Source organism: Cervus canadensis, chromosome 6 (genome assembly GCF_019320065.1).
Source record: "Cervus canadensis isolate Bull #8, Minnesota chromosome 6, ASM1932006v1, whole genome shotgun sequence".
Taxonomy (NCBI): Eukaryota; Metazoa; Chordata; class Mammalia; order Artiodactyla; family Cervidae; genus Cervus; species Cervus canadensis.
In genome coordinates, this window is record NC_057391.1 from 654,430 (window position 1) to 676,569 (window position 22,140).

A 22,140-nucleotide genomic window follows, 5' to 3' on the forward strand; every position below is an offset into this window, starting at 1 on the left:
GTAAAGAAACTATCAGAATTGTGAAGTTTCATATTTTAAAAAATACAAACATACCTGATAAAAGGAATGGCCATAAAAAATTTGTTTGGTGCCAAACCAAGTTTGGATTTTGGGGTCATATCATTTCTATGGCAAGGCAATTTCTCAATGGAGAACCACTCAATATTCTGAAACACAAGAAAATCAGTTATTATCAAGGAATTTCTAAAAGCAATTTCTAGCATCATTTAATTAGACACCATCAAGCAACCTGAAAATTCTTCTCAATTACATACCCGGATTTCTCTTCTGGTTTTTGGGTTAAATTTTGTATCTTTTGGAATTCCTGGAATGATGTACAAACGAGCAAGCTGATCATTGATCCGAAGTTCAATGTAATCATCCTTACAAATATAATCTTTAATATCAAAACCAGTTTCTTCAAAGACCTGGAAATAATAAATCTGGATGATGATTTTCAAGTTTGGCTGTTAGACCTTCAGTCCATTAATATTTGCTTATTTCAAAGTCAAAAATTCAGAAATATCCAGGCAATTAAAGACACAAAAACACTAGGTAAAAAAAAATCACAGTATTTTCAGGGTCTAGCTCTTGCTGTGTCTCTATGGAAAAACCTCCTCACACATCTAAGCCTAAGTCTTTTCAGCTGTTCAATAAAAGGAAACATGATACTGTGATTTACAATATATATTTGGTAACTGTCCCCTCTTCTGGTATAAGAGCTCCTGAAACGGTTGGAATGTCTTAAATGATAAAAGCAAAAGTATCTCTGCTTTTTATCTAGGTCTCCCTCATTGTGTGCAGATTCTTTACCAGCTGAGCCACAAGAGCAGCCCAAAAGTATCTTTACATCCTGTTAATTATGTGACTTCTGGAGTCCACTTCGGGAATTAACTTGGTTGCCCAGTGATCAAGAGCATTGAAACTTTCAATGGGCCCCTCCTCCCCCACCTCCAGGAAATAAACTCAGTCAACCCCATAAAAAGCAAAAAGGGGTGTTTCTGGTTTGAAAAACACATGAAGATTTGGGGATAGTGGTGCCAGAGAAGACAGCAAGAAAGTTCCTTGCTTTTTCTGTACCTTGCACCCTAAGTATTTATGTCTTCCATCTAGTTATTCCTGAGTTATATCCTTTTTTTGTAATAAACTGGAAAACTTAATAAGAAAAATGTTTCTGAATTCTATGAATCACTCTAGCAAAAACTAATCAAACCCAAAGAGGGGGCTCAAAAGCAGAAGTGACAACCTGGACTTTGCAACTGGCATCTGAAGCCAAGAACGGTCCTATGGAACTGAGTCCTTCACCTCTGGAATGTGACGCTACCTCCAGGCAGAAGGTGTCAGAATTGAGCTGAAATGTAAGTCATTCAGTTGATATCCAAAACCTGTTCACTGGTGTGGGGAAAACAATCCCCTGCGCAAGTGTGTACATGCACGCACGCGCGCGCACACACACACTCTATAATTGGGTCCAAAACCCTTAAGACGTTAGAATACATCAGTGGTTCCCACTCCATGGGAATAATATGAACCTCATATGGATTTGATTCACAGTAACCACAAAAGTACGTGTATAATCAAGCTACAGAATGAAAAATGTCTTATACAAAGAAAACTATTCTTCAAACACGAATGTTTAACTGGGATTAATACTAATATTTCAATGGACAGATTCCAAGAAAATAGCTACAACCACCTTTGTGCCCAGGGTGTAGTTAGCTGCAGTCACCATCTGCAGTGATTTTGGAGCCGCAAAAAATAAAGTCTGCCACTGTTTCCACTGTTTCTCCATCTATTTGCCATGAAGTGATGGGACTAGAAGCCATGATCTTTGTTTTTCTGAATGTTGAGCTTTAAGCCAACTTTTTCACTCTCCTCCTTCACTTTCATCAAGTGGCTCTTTAGTTCTTCTTCACTTTCTGCCTTAAGGGTGGTGTCATCTGCATATCGGAGGTTATTCATATTTCTCCCGGCAATCTTGATTCCAGCTTGTGCTTCATCCAGCCCAACATTTCTCATGAGGTACTCTGCATATAAGTTAAATAAGCAGGGTGACAATATACAACCTTTACGTACTCTTTTTCCTATTTGGAACCAGTCTGTTGTTCCATGTCCAGTTCTAACTGTTGCTTCCTGACCTGCATACAGGTTTCTCAAGAGGCAGGTCAGGTGGTCTGGTATTCCCACCTCTTTCAGAATTTTCCACAGTTTATTGTGATCCACACAGTCGAAGGCTTTGGCGTAGTCAATAAAGCAGAAATAGATGTTTCTCTGGAACTCTCTTGCTTTTTCAATGATCCAGCAGATGTTGGCAATTTGATCTCTGGTTCCTCTGCCTTTTCTAACACCAGCTTGAACATCTGGAAGTTCACGGTTCACATATTGCTGAAGACTGGCTTGGAGAATTTTGAGCATTACTTTACTAGCGTGTGAGATGAGTGCAATTGTGCAGTAGTTTGCGCATTCTTTGGTATTGCCTTTCTTAGGGACTGGAATGAAAACTGACTTTTTCAGTCCTGTGGCCACTGCTGAGTCTTCCAAATTTGCTGGCATATTGAGTGCAGCACTTTCACAGCATCATCTTTCAGGATTTGAAATAGCTCAACTGGAATTCTATCACCTCCACTAGCTTTGTTTGTAGTGATGCTTCCTAAGGCCCACTTGACTTCACATTGCAGGATGTCTGGCTCTAGGTGAGTGTGAGTGATCACACCATCGTGATTATCTGGGTCATGAAGATCTTTTTTGTGCAGTTCTTCTGTGTATTCTGGCCACCTCTTCTTAATATCTTCTGCTTCTGTTAGGTCCATACTATTTCTGTCCTTTATTGAGTCCATCTTTGCATGAAATGTTCCCTTGGTATGTCTAGTTTTCTTAAAGAGATCTCTAGTCTTTCCCATTCTATTATTTTCCTCCATTTCTTTGCATTGATCATGGTGGAAGGCTTTCTTATCTCTCCTTGCTATTCTTTGGAATTCTGTGTTCAAATAGGTATATCTTTCCTTTTCTCCTTTGCCCTTCGCTTCTCTTCTTTTCACAGCTATTTGTAAGACCTCCTCAGACAGCCATTTTGCTTTTTTGCATTTCTTTTTCTTGGGGATGGTCTTGATCCCTGTCTCCTGTACAATGTCACAAACCTCCGTCCATAGTTCATCAGGTACTCTGTCTATCAGATCTAGTCCCTTAAATCTATTTCTCACTTCCACTGTATAATCGTTAAGAGATTTGATTTAGGTCATACCTGAATGGTCTAGTGGTTTTCCCCACTTTCTTCAATTTAAGTCTGAATTTGGCAATAAGGAGTTCATGATCTGAGCCACAGTCAGCTCCCAGTCTTCTTTCTGCTGACTATAGAGCTTCACCATCTTTGGCTGCAAAGAATCTAATCAATCTGATTTTGGTGCTGGTCAGCTGGTGATATCCATGTGTAGAGTCTTCTCTTGTGTTACTGGAAGAGGGTGTTTGCTGTGATCAGTGTGTTCTCTTGTCAAAACTCTATTAGCCTTTGTCCTGCTTCATTCTGTACTCCAAGGCCAAATTTACCTGTTACTCCAGGTGTTTCTTGACTTCCTACTTTTGCATTCCAGTCCCGTATAATGAAAAGGACATCTTTTTTGGGTGTTAGTTCTAGAAAGTCTTGTAGGTCTTCACAGAACCATTCAACTTCAGCTTCTCAGCATTACAGTTCGGGGCACAGACTTGGATCTCTGTGATACTGAATGGTTTGCTTTGGAAACTAACAGAGATCATTCTGAACTGCTTAGTGGATCTAAAACTGCCCTTCCTCATAGTGCCTCAAGGATTGCCAAGACAAGGAACCCCAGTTCCTTGGAATAAAGTGTTACAGCTAACCCTCATCTTCTCCTTCAACCAGAGAAGCCATACTTAATCTGATTAAAATCCTGGGCCTTAAAAAACCACTGGGGGCGGGGAGGGGTTCACTGCAAGATTGGATTGACAGACACACTGCTAAACATGGAGCAGGTAACCAGGACCTACCGCAGAGCACAGTGAACTCTACTCAGGACTCTCTGATGGCGCTTACGGGAAAAGAACCTAAAGAGCGGCTAGACACATTTATATAGCAGATTCACTTTGCTGCATACCGGAAAGGCGCAACACTGTAAATCAGTTATACCCCAATACAAAGTAAAAGCATCAGTCTCTTCTAGCCTTGCATGTTCTCCTTCAGATAACACTTATGTTCTCTGGCAAGGTCCTTTCCCAATTCACCCTCAAATGAAAACGGCTATGGTTCCTTACTGACTAGACACCAGTGTGCTACTTTTTACGCTGGAGTTCCTCCTCTTCCCTCTAGTTTCAGCACCTACCCAATCAGTGGCACAGAAGACGATAAAACATGCACCAGGCCTGAACCCCTTACAAGGTAAGGGTGTGGAGGAGTTATGTGTGTCCATTCCTTTTGTCTCTTCCCTCCTTCTCTTGTTGGTTTACGTACATCTTTCTACCTCCTTCGATAAGGGCACATCTATATTTCTCTCAGATATGTGTAGCTGTAAGTCACAATTTAAGCTCCTCCACAACACCTAATTCATTTCTGTATACTGCCAATTATGCTAAATTTTTTCCTAATTTTAAGTACTAGGTGAATATACTCACTTGAAACTGCTCTATGGTATACAGAAAAAAGAGACATTATTTGTATTTCCTACTGCCAGAAATGACAGAGTGGGAATAGACATACCTATGTATTACCAAAAAAGAGCTTTCTTGTCCTAAACCAAAACTATACATCTTTTCCAGAATAAAATCCCGAAGGCTCAGTGATAGATACTTTGTAGTTTCACACTTCCCCAGATCTTAATTTAACATCTATCTACATGTGCTGTGTGCTCACTCAGTGTTGTCCGACTCTTTTATAACCCCATGGACTTTAGCCCTTCAGGCTCCTCTGGCTGTGCAGATTCTCCAGGCTGGAGTGGGTTGCCCTGCCCTCCTCCAGGGGATGTTCCCAACCCAGGGATCAAACCCACGTCTCCCTCATTGCAGACAAATTCTTTACTGCCTGAGCCACCAGGGAAGTCCATTTGTATACATAATATGATATAATTAAACTAACAATCGTGGATTTCAAAACTCATGTATGTTACCTGAATGTTCCCATTAAAGTCCAGATATTAATACTTTGGTTTTCCTTTTCTTTGAAAGTAAGGTCTACCCTACTCTACTGCTGAGACATAACTTAAAAATGGTTTTTATTATAAATCAATCTGGTTGGATATTAGAGTTATAACTTTAGAAATTAGAACTGGTTTACCTAAAAGATTACATATCAGTGACATAAAATTGTTTTTCTTCATCAAAGTCTCCATTAAGAAAGTCAAAAGGGAAGTCATAAACCAGAAGACATTCACAATATACTCAAATCCAGACTACATTAAGAAGTCCTATATATCCACAAGACAAGTAAACCAACCTAAAAAAAAAAAAGGTAACATGTAAGTTGGTACTGTATAATAGAGGACATTCAAATGGCCAATAAGAAAATGACAATGTGGCCAACATCATTAAACTTCAGGGAAATATGAAAAACACAATGATAGACCATTACATCCCCCTAACAATGGCTAAAATTTTTTTAAAATGAGATATAATATATTACATTAGCTTCAGGTACACAACATAATAATGTTCTGCATATATTGAGAAATGACCATAAATTTTCTCCCCAGTTTTACTGAGATATAATTGACATATATCACTGCAAAAGTTTAATGTATACAGCATAATGGTTTGACTTATACATATTGTGAAATGGTTACTCTTAACTTCAGCTGATACAGATCATCTAAGTACAATAAAAAGAATAAGAAAAAAATACATTTTTTTCTTGTAATGAGAACCCTTAAGTCTCTGCACTCTTCACATGCATCACACAGCAGTGCTAACTAGTCATCAAGCTGTACATTACATCCCTAGTGCTTATTTATCTTCTAACTCTTGACCACGTTCCTGTAATTCTTTTACACACACACACACACACAACCTCTGAGAACCACAAATCTGATCTCTCCTTCTGAGTTTTGCTTTTCAGATTCCACATAAAAGGGAGACTACAGAATCTGTCTGTATCTGACTTATTTCACTCTGCATAATGCCCTCAATGCCCATCCACAGTGCGCATGGCAGGATTCTTTTTCTAACAACTGAAATGTTCCCCACTGTGTAGATACAGACCACATCTTCTCTAGCGACTCATCTGTCAATGAACCCTTAGGTGGTTTCCATGCCTTGGCTGTTAAAAACAATGCTATTATGAACATAAGACTGTGTATCTTTTCAAGTTAGCATTTTCATTTCCTCTGGATATATTCTCAGAAGTGGAACTGGTGAATCATATGGTTGTTCTATTTTAATTTTTTTGAGGCCCCTCAATAGAATTTTCCGTAGTGGCTCTATCAGTTTACAATCCTACCAACAGTGAACAAGGGACCCCTTTTCTCCACATTCATCTGTCTTTTTGAAGGCAGCTATTCTAACAGGCATGAGAGATATCTCACTACGGTTTTCATTTGTATTTGCCTAATAATCTAGTGATGCAGAGCATCTTTTCACATACTTATTAGCTATTTCTCTATCTTCTTCAGAAAAATGTATATTCAGGTCTTTTGCCCATTTTTTTTTTCTTTTGCCCATTTTTTAATTGAATTATTTGCTACTGAGTTGTATAAGCTCTTATTACACATGTTTAGACATTAACTGCTTACAACTATATGGTCTGCGAGTACTTTCTCCCCTTCCACAGGCTTTCTACTTTATTGATTCTTTTTCTTGTTTTTGGATCAATGTGGTCTCGCTTATTTTGGTGCTTGTGCTTTTGGTGTCATATTCAAAAAATCATTGCCAAGGGCCACATTAAGGACTTTTTATCCTGTTTTCTTCTAGAAGTTTCATGGTTTCAAGTCTTACATTAAAGTCATGCACCCACTTCAAGCTAACTTCTGTGAGTGGGCTAAGGTAGGGGTCTAGTTTCATTCTTTTACATGGGAATATTCAATTTCCTCAGCACCATTAACTGAAGAGACTCTTTTTCCCACTGAGTTTTCTTGGCTCCTCTTCAAATATCAGTTGACCATATACGTGTGGGTTTGTTTCTGGGATCTGTTTTGTACCACTGCCGTACCATTTGATGACTACAGCTTTACAGTGTAGCATGAAAGCGGGAAGTGTGACACCTTTCACTTTGTTCTTCTTTCTCAGGATCGCTTTGGTTACTCAGAGTCTTGTGTGGTTCTACATACAGTTTAGATTTTTTTTTCTACTTCTGTAAAAATAAGGCCACTGAAATCTTGATGGGGATCACACTGAATCTAGAGATGGTTTTTGGCAGTAATGACATTTTAACAATATTAATTCTCATAATCCATGAACATGGGATAAAGATTTTAAAGTCGGTAATTCTACATGCAGGCAAGGACAACAAGAACTCTCATATGCAGGTGGTAGGAATGCAAATGGGTTCAACCACCTGGAAAACCACTGGTAACTTCCCTACGACTCAGTAATTCCATTCCTAGAGAAATGAAGGTTTACTTTCCTCAAAGGACACGTACCAGCATATTTATACCAGTTTTATCCTTAATAGCCAAAAGCTGGATATAATCCAATACATAAGAGAATGGATAAACAACTGTGGTGTATTTGTACACTGCAATATTACAAAGAGCAATTAAAAAGAACCAGCTGCTAATATACACAATAACACAGATGAAGGGGCAGCAAAGGATCTTCTGAGGTGCTGAAAATATTCTTTGACCTGGATGGTGGTTTCACAGGCATGTACATACGTAAAAATGAATGACCTGCTAAGTTTATTTTATGCTCTTGTCCGCCAACAAAAAAAGCTTAAAAAATAATTTTTACATGGTTCTTAATTCTATTTTTATAGTTATTCTCCTTAACTCTCTTCTTTGAATATCTTATAATCAGAAATCAGAATACCTACCAGTCTGCATAGTTCTTTGTAAGCGGACCCTATTTGTTACAAACAGAATCTAACTGAATACATGCTTAACAAAAAAACACTGAAGGACTAAGAGCCTGTTTCAGATTAAAGACTGAAAAACAACAATTAAAGGCAAACACAGTGCATGAGCCTGGAAAGGATCCTGTATGGAAGGGGTGGAAACTGCAGAAAAGGACCATAATGGATTAACTAGTAAATCTGAATACTGAATTATCCGTTAGATAAAAGAACCTATCAAACCTATTCCTGAATTTGATAATTACACTGTGATTATATAAGAAAACTTTCTAGTTCTTTAAACTTATTGATACATGCAGTAATAGTAGTTAAGGGGCATTATGCCTGCAATTTACTCCTAAATTATTTAGCAATAACAATAAAAACCATACACTGCACACGAGACAAGGTCGTGAGGAGGAGACCTGACAAGCAGGGCAGATCAGGACTTCAGGGATTTCGAAAAGCTGCCCCGGCGCTCACCTTAAAGATGATCTCTGTCTTTCTGATGCTTGCTATATTAGACTACTCCCTAATTTCTGTGACACAGGTAGACAGCCTTCCCTGATCTCTCTCCAAACAGAATCAACTTAGAACTTTAATCAATATGTCCCCCGGACGGTGGTATCCTATAAGATTATCCAGGATGAAAGGAGTGTTTCAGTTTAGACCCCTCTGCTGGCATTCTAGCCCGCTTGGCAAATGCGTACTAATGTATACGACTGCCCACAACACCTCAATCATGAACAGCATAAAGAACCTGATCACACAAAGACCCTAATAGGCACAGAGCCCTTGGGGGGGTGGGGGGGGGTGGTGAGGAAGCCCTATTAGAGAACACAAAAATATTATTCTAAAAGTGGTTAGAATTGTTCATTTTAACCAGGAATGCTAAACAGGGGCTGCATCACGGGAGCTGCAGAGTCTTTGTGTGGTAAACCTTGTAGATAAATTTAGCTGATAACTTCTGCAAAAGGACTGACCTTTGTGTTCATTAAAGAATAGATTACGGAAAACAGCTTTGCATTCACATAGGTCAAAAAATGTCAATAGGCCCCATGGCCAGAAGATAATGTACAAGACTCTCACAAAGAAGTATGCAGAAAACACCCTGGTTTCGTGAAGGATAAGCCGATGTAATATTAAACTATCTTCCCCTTAAAAATGTACTAACTTAGAATATAAAAGCTACGGTAAAAAAAAATAAAAGATTTGCCAGACTCTGCTGCACACCCCCAGTCTGGTCTCTCTCTCTCTCTGTCTCGCCGACGCCGTTCATCCTGAGGGTACCCCTGGATCCTGCCGAGGCTGGACCCCGGCAATACACCTGTATGTATCAAAAGTAATAAAGCAAACATGGCAAAATATTAACAGGTGGATCTATTCTTTATATTATTCTTACTATAACATTAACACAATTTTAAAGAGTAACATATAATTAATGGTAAGTTTTTTAGTATATTCATTCAAATATATCCTGTGTGCTTAGTAAGTGACAGGTACTATCCTATCCTAGGCACTGATTTCAGAAATGAATAAAGCAAGTACTGCTCTTTCAAGAGCTCCATCTTGAAATGATAACTGCAGTACGATATACATGCCGGAAAGTAGGTGGGTGCCATGGGAGTCCAGAATCATGATGCCTACCTCAGCCCTGAGGGGCATCCCAACTGCCCATGCAGGAGACGCCAGTTTCATCCCCAGTCCAGGAAGATTCCCTGCAGAAGGAAATGGCAACCCACTCCAGTACTCTTCCCTGGAAAAATCCTAAGGACAGAGGAGCCGAGTGGGCTTCAGTCCACGGGGCCACAAAAAGCTGGGACACGAGTGAGCGACTAAACAACAACTCAGCCCTGGGCACAGGTGAGGTGTGAGGTGTGAGCTGGGGTGATCCCCTGGAAGGTTGTCACAGGCAGGGTCCTATCCTGTGGATACATCTGGGCTAGGACTTGAAAGATGAGTAGAAGTTTATAAGACCAACAAGAAGAAAAAGATATTCCTGATAGCTGAGAATGGCTAGAGCTGAAGAATTATAATGAGAAGAAGTGGTACAACATGAGGACATTAGTGTAATTAACAAAGGCAGCTTTGAACCCCTGTACAGCCATACTTAGAATAAACATAATACAATGCAAGACTTCTTAATTCTGAAAGTGATAAAGATTGGTTCACCTCTAAAATTAGGTACTCCATTCTCAACAAGCATTTACCAGGAAAAAATTTTAATAGCTCACTTATATGTACAAATAACAAAAGTAAAACCAACAAAGGGTTAATATCCAAAATATATAAACAGCTCATTTATATATAAACAGACATTTCTCCAAAGACATACAGATGGCCAGTAAACACATGAAGAGAGGCTCAATACTGCACATTATTAGAGAAATGCATATCAAAACTATGGGATTACCACCTCACACCAGTCAGAATGCCCATCATCAAAAAAGTCTACCAACAGTAAATGTTGGAGAAGGTGCGGAGAAAAGGGAACCCTCCTGCACTGGTGGGAATGTAAACTGATACAGTCACTGTGGAAAACAGTATGGAGATCGCTTAAAACACTAGGAATAAAATCACCATATGACCCAGCAACCCCACTACTGGGCCACTACTCCCGCCCTGAGAAGACCACAGTGCTAGAATACACAAGCACTGCTGACAACAGCCAGGACACGGAAGCAACCTAGATGTCTGTCAACACATGAATGAACAAAGACGCTGCTGTACACGTCTACAATTGAGTACTGCTCAACCAGAAAGGAATGAACTTGAGTCAACTGTAGTGAGGCAGATGAACCTAGACCCTGTTAGAGTCAAGTAGGTCAGAAAGAGAAAAACAAGTAGCGTATGTCAACGCATATATACAGAGTCTAGAAAAATGGTACTAACATTAGGAAAGAAGGGACTGTGGACACAGTGGGGGAAGGTGAGGGTGGGACAAATTACATACAAATAGTGTAGTGTTAGTCGCTCAGTCCAGAGAAGGCAACGGCACCCCACTCCAGTACTCTTGCCTGGAAAACCCCATGGACGGAGGAGCCTGGTAGGCTGTAGACCATGGGGTCGCGAAGAGTCGGACACGACTGAGGGACTTCACTTTCACTTTTCACTTTCATGCATTGGAGAAGGAAATGGCAACCCACTCCAGTGTTTTTGCCTGGAGAATCCCAGGGACGGGGGAGCCTGGTGGGCTGTTGTCTATGGGGTCACATAGAGTTCGACATGACTGAAGTGACTTAGCAGCAGCAGTCGCTCAGTCATGTCTGACTCTTTGCCACCCTATGGACTGCAGTCCGCGAGGCTCCTCTGTCCATAGGATTCTCCAGGCAAGAACGCTGGAGTGGGTTGCCATTTCCTTCACGAGGGGATCTTTCTGACGCAGGCAAGCATCAAACCTGGGCGTCCTGCACTCTAGGCAGATTTTTTACCGTCTGAGGCACCAGTGAAATCCTATATACACAATATCATACATAAAACAGGTAGTGGGAAGTTGCTAAATAACACAGGAAGCCCCACTTAGGGCTCTGTGATGACCTGGAGGGGTCATCTCATGGGTGGAGCTGGGTGGGGAGGCTCAGGAGAAATATGTATATATATATATATATATATGTGTGTGTGTATATGTATATGTGTAGATATATGTATATATATATATATATACACACACACACATACACAAATACACACACAACTGATTTGCATTACTATACAGCAGAAACCAATTCAAAATTGTAATGCAATTTTCCACCAATTAAAAAAATAAAACTTAAAACCAATTTTTAATACCAAACCTTCTGTGAATCAAGTCCATTCCAGTATGGTAATTCAGAGTTAATGTTCCTGGCACATGGAATAGGATTAATGTCTCAAATGACAGCAGATAAAAGTCTCTACCTAAGAGTAAAAAGATGTGCTACCCAAAGAACACCAGCATAGACAATGCAACCCTCTGCCTAAAATCTATGTCTTACAAGCCTACAAGTGGTAGAATAAGCATTCCTCCGTACAAACTCTATCAAGATTAAATCGCATAAGGGCACATTACAGTAAGTGTCACTGTGATACAACACTGCTCTGCCAAATAAGCAGCAACATGAAATGAAGCCACATGTGAGCTGCCAAGTGTTCCACGTTCTCAGAAACAGGTGTTGTTTCACCACAATTGATAACAAAAATATACAAGATTATCTTAATACAGCTTTTCAATAAAACCTCGAGAACATTTTTCACATCTCTATCCTACATCTACTTCACTATTGAGTAAGTGTTCAGAAATAACCCAATTAACAAAGGTGAACCAAGTGATCAAAGAGAAGATTGGAAACTACTAATCAGGACGGCTGTTAGCTTTCTACTGACGATTATTCACAGCTTCTCCCTGGGCGGCCTGCTTGCCGCTGCTTCTTCAGCCCAGTCCACAAACACAGCCCTTACAGGAGGTATCAGATTCTGCTGCAGCAAAATAAACACTTCTACACACTCATACACGATGAAATAACATTAATTACAATAAACGAAATCAGAAGTTATTAAGCAACGGAAGATAAAACCCATGGTAGAAACCAGAGGAAAAAAAACATGGTAAAAACAAGAGGAAACGTGCTTAACACATCAGCCTAAGCCTAATGATAGCTAAAAATTAAGACAAACTTCTCCATATATATTAAGACAAGTGAAAATGCAAAGTGTAATATTAACATAAACTCCTATAAATGGAATAACAATCTGGTTTTCAACTAAGACACTGACGGTTCTCCCCCTTCCGCGATGCAGCTTCTATTATGCCGCAGCACCACCAAGCGGCGGAAGGATGCACTGCAACCCTAGGCCTGCCGGCCGAATACTTTCAACACTCAGAAATAGCAACTACTACGGACTGAACCTTCCAAAATTCTTAGGAAGGCCTAACTCCCAATACGACTGTCTTTGGAGCCAGGGCCTGTGAGGAGGTGGTGCAGGCCGCAGGCGGTCATGCGGGTGGGTCTCTAACCCAGCAGGACTAGTGCCCTCTAAGCGGAGGGGGAGCACACAGCGCTCTGGGCACGCAGTCCCCCAGGGAGGCCACGTCAGCACACAGAGGAAAGGCCGCCGACTGCAGGCCAGAGAGCGAGCCTGCACCGGAAGTCCATCAGCAGGCTCTTGCTCTTACTGCCCAGCCTCCAGAGAGGAGGAAATACGCGTCCACTGCTCACGCCGCCCAGTCCGCAGTACTTTGTTATGGCAGCCTGAGTGCATTAATACAGCAGTGCTACACCTTAATTCCAAACTCTGTTCTTCATGAGAAAAGCATTCAGTTAAAAGGAACAAAAGGCAAAAGATTTGCCTTTAAAAATTCTAGCCCTTAAAAGGACAGAAACTAAATAAAGTCTTTTCTAAAAAGTTCCTTTATCAGCTAAAAGAAGCTATTATTTAGATCAGAAAAGTTAGAAGTTAGGATTAATTCTTATTATCAAAGGGAACATTTTTTCCCCGAAATTAATCAACTGTGGTTCCTAAGTACACCTGTGCCTTCTTCAGAGCAAGACAAAATCTTTAAAACAGGGGAGGCAGGGGGAGATTCATATTGGTCCAAATAAGAGAGGTAAGTGTTATCAGGAAATAGATATATGTACTTAAAATCAAATTTCTTCTGTTTACGTCTGTTTAGAAATTCTCACCAATTTATGAACACTCCTGACTGCCTGTATGTTAGACAGCAGCCAAGAACATGAACTCCAGACCCCAAATACCAGGGTTTCTGTCTCTCTCTGGTTTGTGCTTACTAAGTGGCTCTGTTTCAGTTACTCACCTGTAAAGAGAGAGAGAGTTCTCTCTCTCCCATAAAGGCTGCATCTTCTCCTACAGGATTCTCCATTCTCCCACTCCCCCAGCCCCAAGAATAAATTTTATTTACTTTCTTACAAGTTATGGTGATCCACTGGAATCGGCACCACACAGACAGGACGTTTTATCCCAGTATCCCAGAGCAGAGAACAAAGAGGAAAAACCAAGGTGAAACTGTCCTGGTTCACAGGTTAACGTTCTCTTTTTATCCCAAACACCCGATTTCTGCATCACCCCTACTCTTTATAATATCGTATATAAAACTCATGAGATGGCGCGTTCCAGCAGTAGATGCAGGCAGACCCCTTGGGTCTAGGGTCCTTCTTCAGTTTTCCAAGATTTGGTATTTGATTCCTCTAAAGAGATCCAATTAAAAAGATAGCCCATACCACCCAATTTAGCCTAAATTTCTGTTATTGCGGTTAATATTTCTTTCTGGACCTGGACAACTATCTCACTACTGTAGGACAAGTCTACTCCATGTATAAGACGTATTGATTAATTCCACTAAGTAGGACAGTATGGCTCCCATTTTGTCCTTCATTATAAGCAAGACGACTACAAAAACTGAAGACATAAAAAGGAAGACTTTTTAAGTACTCCATTTCATCTCCTGCCATCTACAGAAAAGAAAGGAAAAGCTCTTAGAGGATGTGGCATTTTCTCACCTGTTCCCTAAATAGTTTTCAATTTTAAAGGGTGGGCGTAAAACTTCTTTGCTATAAGCTGTTGCAAAATACTTGCTCAGATAAGCGTTCCATACTTAATTTAAAATGCAGCATTTTCAGTCATTTTTAAAATCTCACTCCAAAATAAATAAGCATTGATATTTTTTCTACAGTAAATAACCACTAGCGGTTTTTAAGAATTTTAATTATCCCTCACTATTAAATATACTCGAACCAGGCAGTGAACACTGCTCCAGAAAAACATTGAGCAAAAAAGAAGAGAGATTCAAATAAAATATGCTACAAAATCCATACTGTCATCTCGAAAAAAATCTCAAAATTCAATCACCACCAGCTTAGACTCTATAAAGATATCACTTCTAGTTATAAATACCTTGCTTCTAGAAATGGGAGTCCTTGAGTTGACTCCTAATAATTTTATATTTTGTGTACAGAGATTTGCCCAGTCTCTAGGCTATTGAGCAACATATACTAAAACTATACTGGAACAAAAACCTTTCAACTCCTAGTCCAGTTCTCTTTCCATTTTATCATTATTTCCTCATAGCTCAACTTCTCAAATGTCAAAGACAAGGTATACTTTTGTAAACTGATAAATAAGAATACTGGGAGAAGGAAATGGCAACCCACTCCAGTATTCTTGCCTGGAAAAGTCCATGGACAGAGGAGTCTGGCGGGCTGAAGTCCATGGGATTACATGACTGAGCATGTGTGCACAAGGGTGGAGGGAAATGGGTTGGTAGCAATAAAGTGGTAGAACTAAAAAAAAAAAAAAAAGAATACTGTATACAATGTATCACAATGTATTACTGTGGGCTACAGCCAAGTGGTTACATTTTAAAATAAACAATTTAAATAATAGTGAACATCCTCCTTTTACAAACAAGAAACTATGGCCCAGTACAGACAGCTAGTCTGTGGCAGTCTTTTGGGGGAAAAGTGATCTCCATCTAAAAAGATACCCAGTTAAGATTTGAATGGGCAGAAGAGAGAGGCCTTTCCAGGTAGGAAAATCACATAAGCAAAAGCTTAGTGGATGAACAAATCAATCAAATTCAGAGGACAAAGAATAAATTCTTTTGACTAAGAATAAAGAAAGACAAATTTAGGAATGGCTAAGTTTTGTGTTGGGGATAGGAGAGGGAGTTTCAACTCTTAAAGAATTAAACTTCATCCTACAGGCAGAGGGAAGCTAGAGTGGGTTTTTACCAATAAATGTAAATGTCTCAGAAATTGTGCGTTTGTCTGAAAGCCCAGACTATAAACATAAAACAAAGGTTATAAGAGCCAAAATATTTAACCACTCTATTTATTTAATCCAATTAAACATTTAATCCAATTATAAAAGGAAAAGTGTAAAAGATATTACAAAAAAAGTTAAATAATAGAATAAAAAATGTACAATGAAAGAAAATGAAACAAATGAGAATAATAAATGATAGAGGTGGACAAACAAATTAACAGCTACATAACAAAAGATATTACTTCATGCAAGCAGTCAAGTTCTGGAAAGAGGATTTAAATGATCCAAACAAGTCCAGTCTCCAAAGCTAAAACAACACTCAAAGCACAACCACCAAACATTACTGTTTCAAACTGCAATAACTCACCTCTCTAGCAGCACAATCATGAGGAGCTTCTTCTTTATTTACTTTTCCTTTTGGAAATCCCCAGCCTGATTTTGCTAGGTACCCCTGAACCAGTAGTACCTGCAAAACAATCAAGAGGTAAAAATAAAACTTGCTCTCCTTTCCCATATTCCTTTCTAAAGCCAGGAGTGCTTTTCTCCTTACTTCAGTTAACTGTTACCACCAACAATTTTACTTGGTTAACTATCTTCCAGGAAGCCAGATATACTATTACTTTTCCTATGAAGAAAGGCATTCTGCCAATTTTAAAGTATTTCTTCAGCAATCAAGTTCCTTGACAATAGGCCATACTGCAACAGGCATAAATTATTAAGACCCAGAATGCAGACAAAATATGCAAATTTTGGTCTTGTAGCACTAAAAATCTAAGTATACTTTTAAAACCTCAGTTCAGAACATTATAGATAAAATATTAGGATGAAAACAGCTGATTACCATTTCACTTAAAAATTTTGTATTACTCTCACTCACATTTTCAAGTGTCTCATCAAGAATAATTGCACCATATGTTGGCACTCCCATTTTATATTCCTTCCATTCATCCAAAATTTTTTCCACATCTTCACCTTGAGGCAGCAAAAATGGACAATGATTGAAGAGTATACCATGTGTTAAGGAAGCCACTTACTTTCTCCCTTAATACAGTTTAAGCACATATACACAGAAAGACGTCTTTTCAAATGAATTGTGTATTTTATACAAAATTACTCACATCTTCACCTCACTTAAGTGCATCTTTCTTGTCTTTTCACATTTGTTTTCGCCTGAACAAAACATTTCTAACTTTTTGCATTTAGCCCAGGCACAAATCAAGTAACTTTGAATACACACTCTGGCACCCTAAGTTAACACCAAAAAACTCAGGGCCACGTTAGCACTTCCAATCACTAAGTGTGTCGAATTTATCATATGAAGAGTCAACAGACAGTGAAATGGACAGCAAGAAAGACAAGCACAGCAGACACAGTAAGAGGCAGGAGCCGTCAGAGTAACCAGAAGCGGGAAGCCCCTGGCAGTACAGTGGTTAGGAGGGGGTACAGACTCAACCCCCGGCTGAGGAACTGAGACCCCACAAGCCTCTCAGCCGCCCCGCCCCAGAAAGCAGCGGGGGTAGCTAACCCTAACTCTGGGAAGCAGAACTAGAGATGAATGAAGCATGCCACACTACAGTGCTGAATATTTTTCTTTACCATGCGTATGTATCGCTTTTATAATTTAAAACATTCTAAAGATGAAGATTTATTAAGGATTATAGAGAAATGTAAACATGAGTATTAAGGAAAGTCTGGCCTGTTTCAAAAGAAACTGGGTATGCCTCTCCAAATTTGGGCAGGGTAAAATGATTTTTTCTAAAGTAAATAAAACCTAAACCTGTAAAGTATATGCTCAGGCTTCCAATACTCATATGCTACCAAATGCCTCATTACAACACTGTTAATTATGAAAACTACAGGGCAAATTATAATTTATGACAGTGTTTCTCAAACAGAGGACCCTCTCAAAGGTTTTCAAGTCCTCTGTGAAAACTTACATATTCTGTCTTTTCATTTTTATGTTAATGTAAGAGAGGAAGGTTTGTAACAGATAAGGCAAAGAAAGGTGCAGGGAAAACTTGTAGTACACACACGTCAACATCCTCAAAGAAGTCAGCATTGTATTCACATTAACTACTGAGTTAAACAAAAACATCACATTAAATTCATTTTATGAAAACTAATTTTATGAGCTGTATATTTTTCTGTTTAAAAATATGGTTTTATAGCTGCAGTAAGAAATAAGGTTCTCAAAGAGCTCAAAAAAGGCAACCATCTATAACAACACTGTATTAAATAGGCAAGCACTAGGTTAAAAATATTTTTTGCTTTCATTTAGGGAGTGGGGGAATCATGTGGATATAATATTAACTATTCCGTAAAGCTCTATGGAAGGATTTTGGAAGATTCCAGCTTCCTGTAATTCTGAAAGCTATTTCCCATTAAAAGTCTAGCCTGAGATACTTAGTAAAAATTCCTTATGTGTTTTAGAGTCACCACAGATTTTTTTTTAATCTAATTATATATTTTAAATAAATAGATATTTTTTCCATTAAAAATTTAACCACAGGGGAAAAAATATGAAAATAACCCAGGAATAGAAGTAACTTCCAATAGTGTTAAAGAGGAAGTGTCAAAGAGGAAGACACTTACCTCGTTTTTTTTTCCTTTCTCTTCCTTCTCCCTACAACGTTCCTAATAATTTCACAGTGCATTAGTGTATCTATAACAAAGTTTTATCTCATCTTTCTACCCATTAAACAACTTCTTCAAAAAGAATAACAAACATTAGCAAAAGAAATTAAAATCAACGGACATCATCTTGAAAATTATCTATACTCTTCATTTACCCATTTTTTTTCCTACCCCAAAATCACCATAAAAAGAGTGAGCTGATGAACCAATCAACTGCAGACCAAGATATATTTGGAATTAATGATGAAAAGTACTTGCTCAAGTCCACACAATTAGCAAATAACAGAACCCAATCCAAAATGACATCAATTTCCTCACTGAAGACAACTCTTCAATCCTCCTCCATATTCAATAGTACATATAGTAATTCATTCCAACAATGGAGTGGAAAGTTGTTTTTTTTTTTGGAGTGGAGAGTTTTTAAATACCACTTTTATTTAATGAGACAATGTACTTAACTCAAAAAACCTTGTGATATGCTGAGTAATGATAATTATTTTCTAATTTTTACTAAAATTATTATCTGACTACTGTCTTATTTTCTTAACCATCAAACCAAATTATTTTGCATCTTGAATCTTGGCTTACTGGGTCTTACCAACAGTTCTAAGACAAAGACAGAAGATCACACTGATTACATAAAGAATGGAAGAAGCTTTAAGCACATACGTCTACTTGTATTACACATGTCCCGTCTCTTAACAATTCAGTGACTCTTTAGTAAACTCTTTTTAACATTTCTGCAAAAACATGAAAAATACACTCTAACTGTAGACAATCATTTCACTATAACTGCCATCCAAAATCCTTCTGTTGTCACAGATGACCAATTTCCTCTCGGGTCAAGCTCTGGCCCCAGTTCCCTGTATTCTGTGTCCTCACATCCACGCCCACTTCTGGGACCAACTCCCAGAGCAACAGTCTGCACCTTGCCATCAACAGAACCATCACAGTACTTTGATTAGAATAAAACATCTTGGCCATAATTTTCTACAGCAGTCTTCTAAGTGGTCACAATATATGGTTATTCTACATCTATTTTTGACTGTTCTCCTGTCTCCATATTAGCACCCTCTGGCTTTTATTTTCTTCTCCCCACAATACAGTCCATCACTTCAATCAATGTCTTAGCAATATTCAAAATTCTTTTGCCACAGTTATGCATATAGCTCCCCAGCAAAACCTCAACCCAGGAGCAAGTCCAGGACAGTCACTCTGTAGCACACGCCGGGGTATGTAGTACACACCCAGCAAGTACTACCGGCACATACTCAGTTAAGTGCTATACCTGAGTAGCCCTAAAGAAAAGTCACAGGACTGTGCACAACCAACAAAAGGAAAAGCAGTCACAGAGAAGCCCTGCTCTTTGTCCAAGCTCGCACGACTGGTAAATGGCAACGATGGGATGGTAACGCAAGCAATGTGGCTCCAGAACTCACACTACTAACTTTTACTCTCCAGTCTCACAGGTACCGCAAATCAGTGTCCGTCATGCCCCCACAAAATTTCGCCTTTATTTTTCTACAAATGGAACGGCACACCCATCCACTCAACCACTCAAATCAGAAACCTGGATACCATCCTTGACTCCTTCCTCTACCTCTCCTCAGACGTTCAAGTTAAGACAAAGTTTACCTCCTAAATACCACTGAAATTTAACATCTTCCATTCACTTCTATCAGAAGCTTCCATTTCTCTCATAAATTAATGAAACAGCATCTTAATTAGGTTTCCAATCTGACGTTCCTCCAATTCACTGCCTGCACTATTTGAGGAATGTTTTTCAAAACATCCCTAGAGAGAAATAAAGCAAATGTGGCAAAACGTTAACAATGGGTAAATACATAGAAAGGGTATGATGGCACTGGATTTTAATATTCTTTCCACTTCTCTGTAAGTTAAACTTTTTTCCTGGAAGTCTTTAATCTCCTACATTCTCTTATTACCCTTATGGGTAAAGTCCAGACAAATACAGCCCAGTAGATTCTGCCTCCAAAGAAGATTTTTATCTAATTTCAAATCTGAGTGGGATTACTCGCGTCACTATTTCTAATGAACACTAGGCTACCTTATCAGAACCTATCAGACTTCAGTGCGATCATGTCCTTTCCTGCCGGTCATCCTAAAGACAGCGGCCAAATACACCCTGTTCACTACACAAAGCCTGGCACAGATGAAGCACTCAGTTATTTAACGGAGTCTGGGGACAGGAGAAGGGGACGATAGAGGATGAGATGGCTGGATGGCATCACCGACTCGATGGGCATGGGTTTGGGTAGACTCCAGGAGTTGGTGATGGACAGGGAGGCCTGGTGTGCTGCAGTTCATACAGTCGCAAAGAGTCGGACACGACTGAGCGACTGAACTGAACTGAACCACATTAGAGGAAGCTTTTTCTTCCACATAAGTGAATTAGAAGAAGAAACTTAACTAAAACAGGGGCGCTTTTTTTAAATAATAAGAAAAGTTTTAAAAATTCATATATATAAACACAATTGCAATTGTGTTTCAGGAAAAACTGCAATTCAGGAGACCCTGGGTTAGGAAGATCCCCTGGAGAAGGAAACACCAACCCACTCCAGTATTCTTGCCTGGAGAATTCCATGCACAGAGGAGCCCGGTGGGCCACAGTCCACAGGGTCAGAAGAGTCAGACATAACTTAGTGAGTAAACTACCACATAAGCACAAAATCTTATCCAGAACCCCAAAATATGTACAGTTGCTCTTATAAGACCCCAAGTCTATGCAAAACAGACCAAAACCAAAGAAGACAGCTTTCTTATTATATTCATGTTTCTCCAGTTAGATTACAGCTCTTTAAAAACAAAGTGTTCTATGATTTCCTCATAAAATCTGCTACCAAGACTCTAACAAAGATAGTGCTCCACAGTACTTCTATTCCTCCTTTTTTCATTTACTTCTCCATAGTTGCTGAAAAACTTTCAAAGGTTAACAGCTATACAGATTAACAGTTTATATAGCTATAAACAGTTTCATTCACTTTCTGCAGAACCCTAAGGGGTTCCTTATTTCATGCAGCTTAAGAAAAAGCACAGGGAGCTGAGCGTGAGGCTTAAGGCACCTATTCCTACTCCCTCTAGTGTAGTAGAGTGAACTTACGGGCATAGATCCGTGTCAACACACGGTGTAAATGACCAAGAGAACAAAAACCAAAGCATTTTGGCTCAACATTTAAAAACTCACAAATTCCCCTACATAACTTCCATCCCCATCTCCTCTTGGATCCCTGTAAGAATCTTAGTAAAAACTTACTTTCCAAGGTATTGCTTATCATTTCCAACTCCCCAATTTTGCTCCATCCCTTTTCTTTATCTGCAATGTATTTCCCACTCCAGCCTGCTTACAGGAAATGTATAGAATGAAAATTCTACATTCCCTTTAAAACATAGCCTTGCTTAAACGTGCATAAAACTTTCCACCTTCTGCCAAATTCTAAAAACAGTATCAAGAGCATTAGCAATTTACCAGGTTTTTGGCCTTGTGACATAGCTTCCTTTTATAATCTTAAATATTCGTGTGAATCTAATTATGACAAGTTTCTATCTTATTTGTAAATAGGGAGGAACAAAAGCTTCTCAGAAGGCAAGTAATCTGTCATAAAACCAAAAACTGTTTTGAACTGAGGAAGTATTCAATAATTACTTAAGAATATCTATCCCAGAAAGGTAGTAATCTCAATAAAGATCATTCAGTTAAGTGGTACAGCAAGAGGAATGTAAAAAAAACAAACACAAAAAACCAG

General features: G+C 39.0%; 1 protein-coding gene across 3 annotated transcripts in view; it reads right to left on the minus strand.

Moving 5' to 3' along the window:
• The window catches only part of DCP2 (decapping mRNA 2), a 53,755-nt gene that overhangs the window by 17,251 nt on the left and 14,364 nt on the right, over window positions 1-22,140 (minus strand). Inside the window, exons 3-6 of one of the 3 annotated variants that reach the window (XM_043470601.1) lie at window positions 16,620-16,747; window positions 16,110-16,208; window positions 276-428; window positions 55-167 (exon numbers count right to left, since the gene is read on the minus strand). In XM_043470601.1, coding sequence (XP_043326536.1) covers window positions 55-167; window positions 276-428; window positions 16,110-16,208; window positions 16,620-16,747 — 493 coding nt within the window. The remainder of the gene's footprint in view (window positions 1-54; window positions 168-275; window positions 429-16,109; window positions 16,209-16,619; window positions 16,748-22,140) is intronic. The other 2 variants (XM_043470603.1, XM_043470602.1) reach the window with 2 other exon arrangements.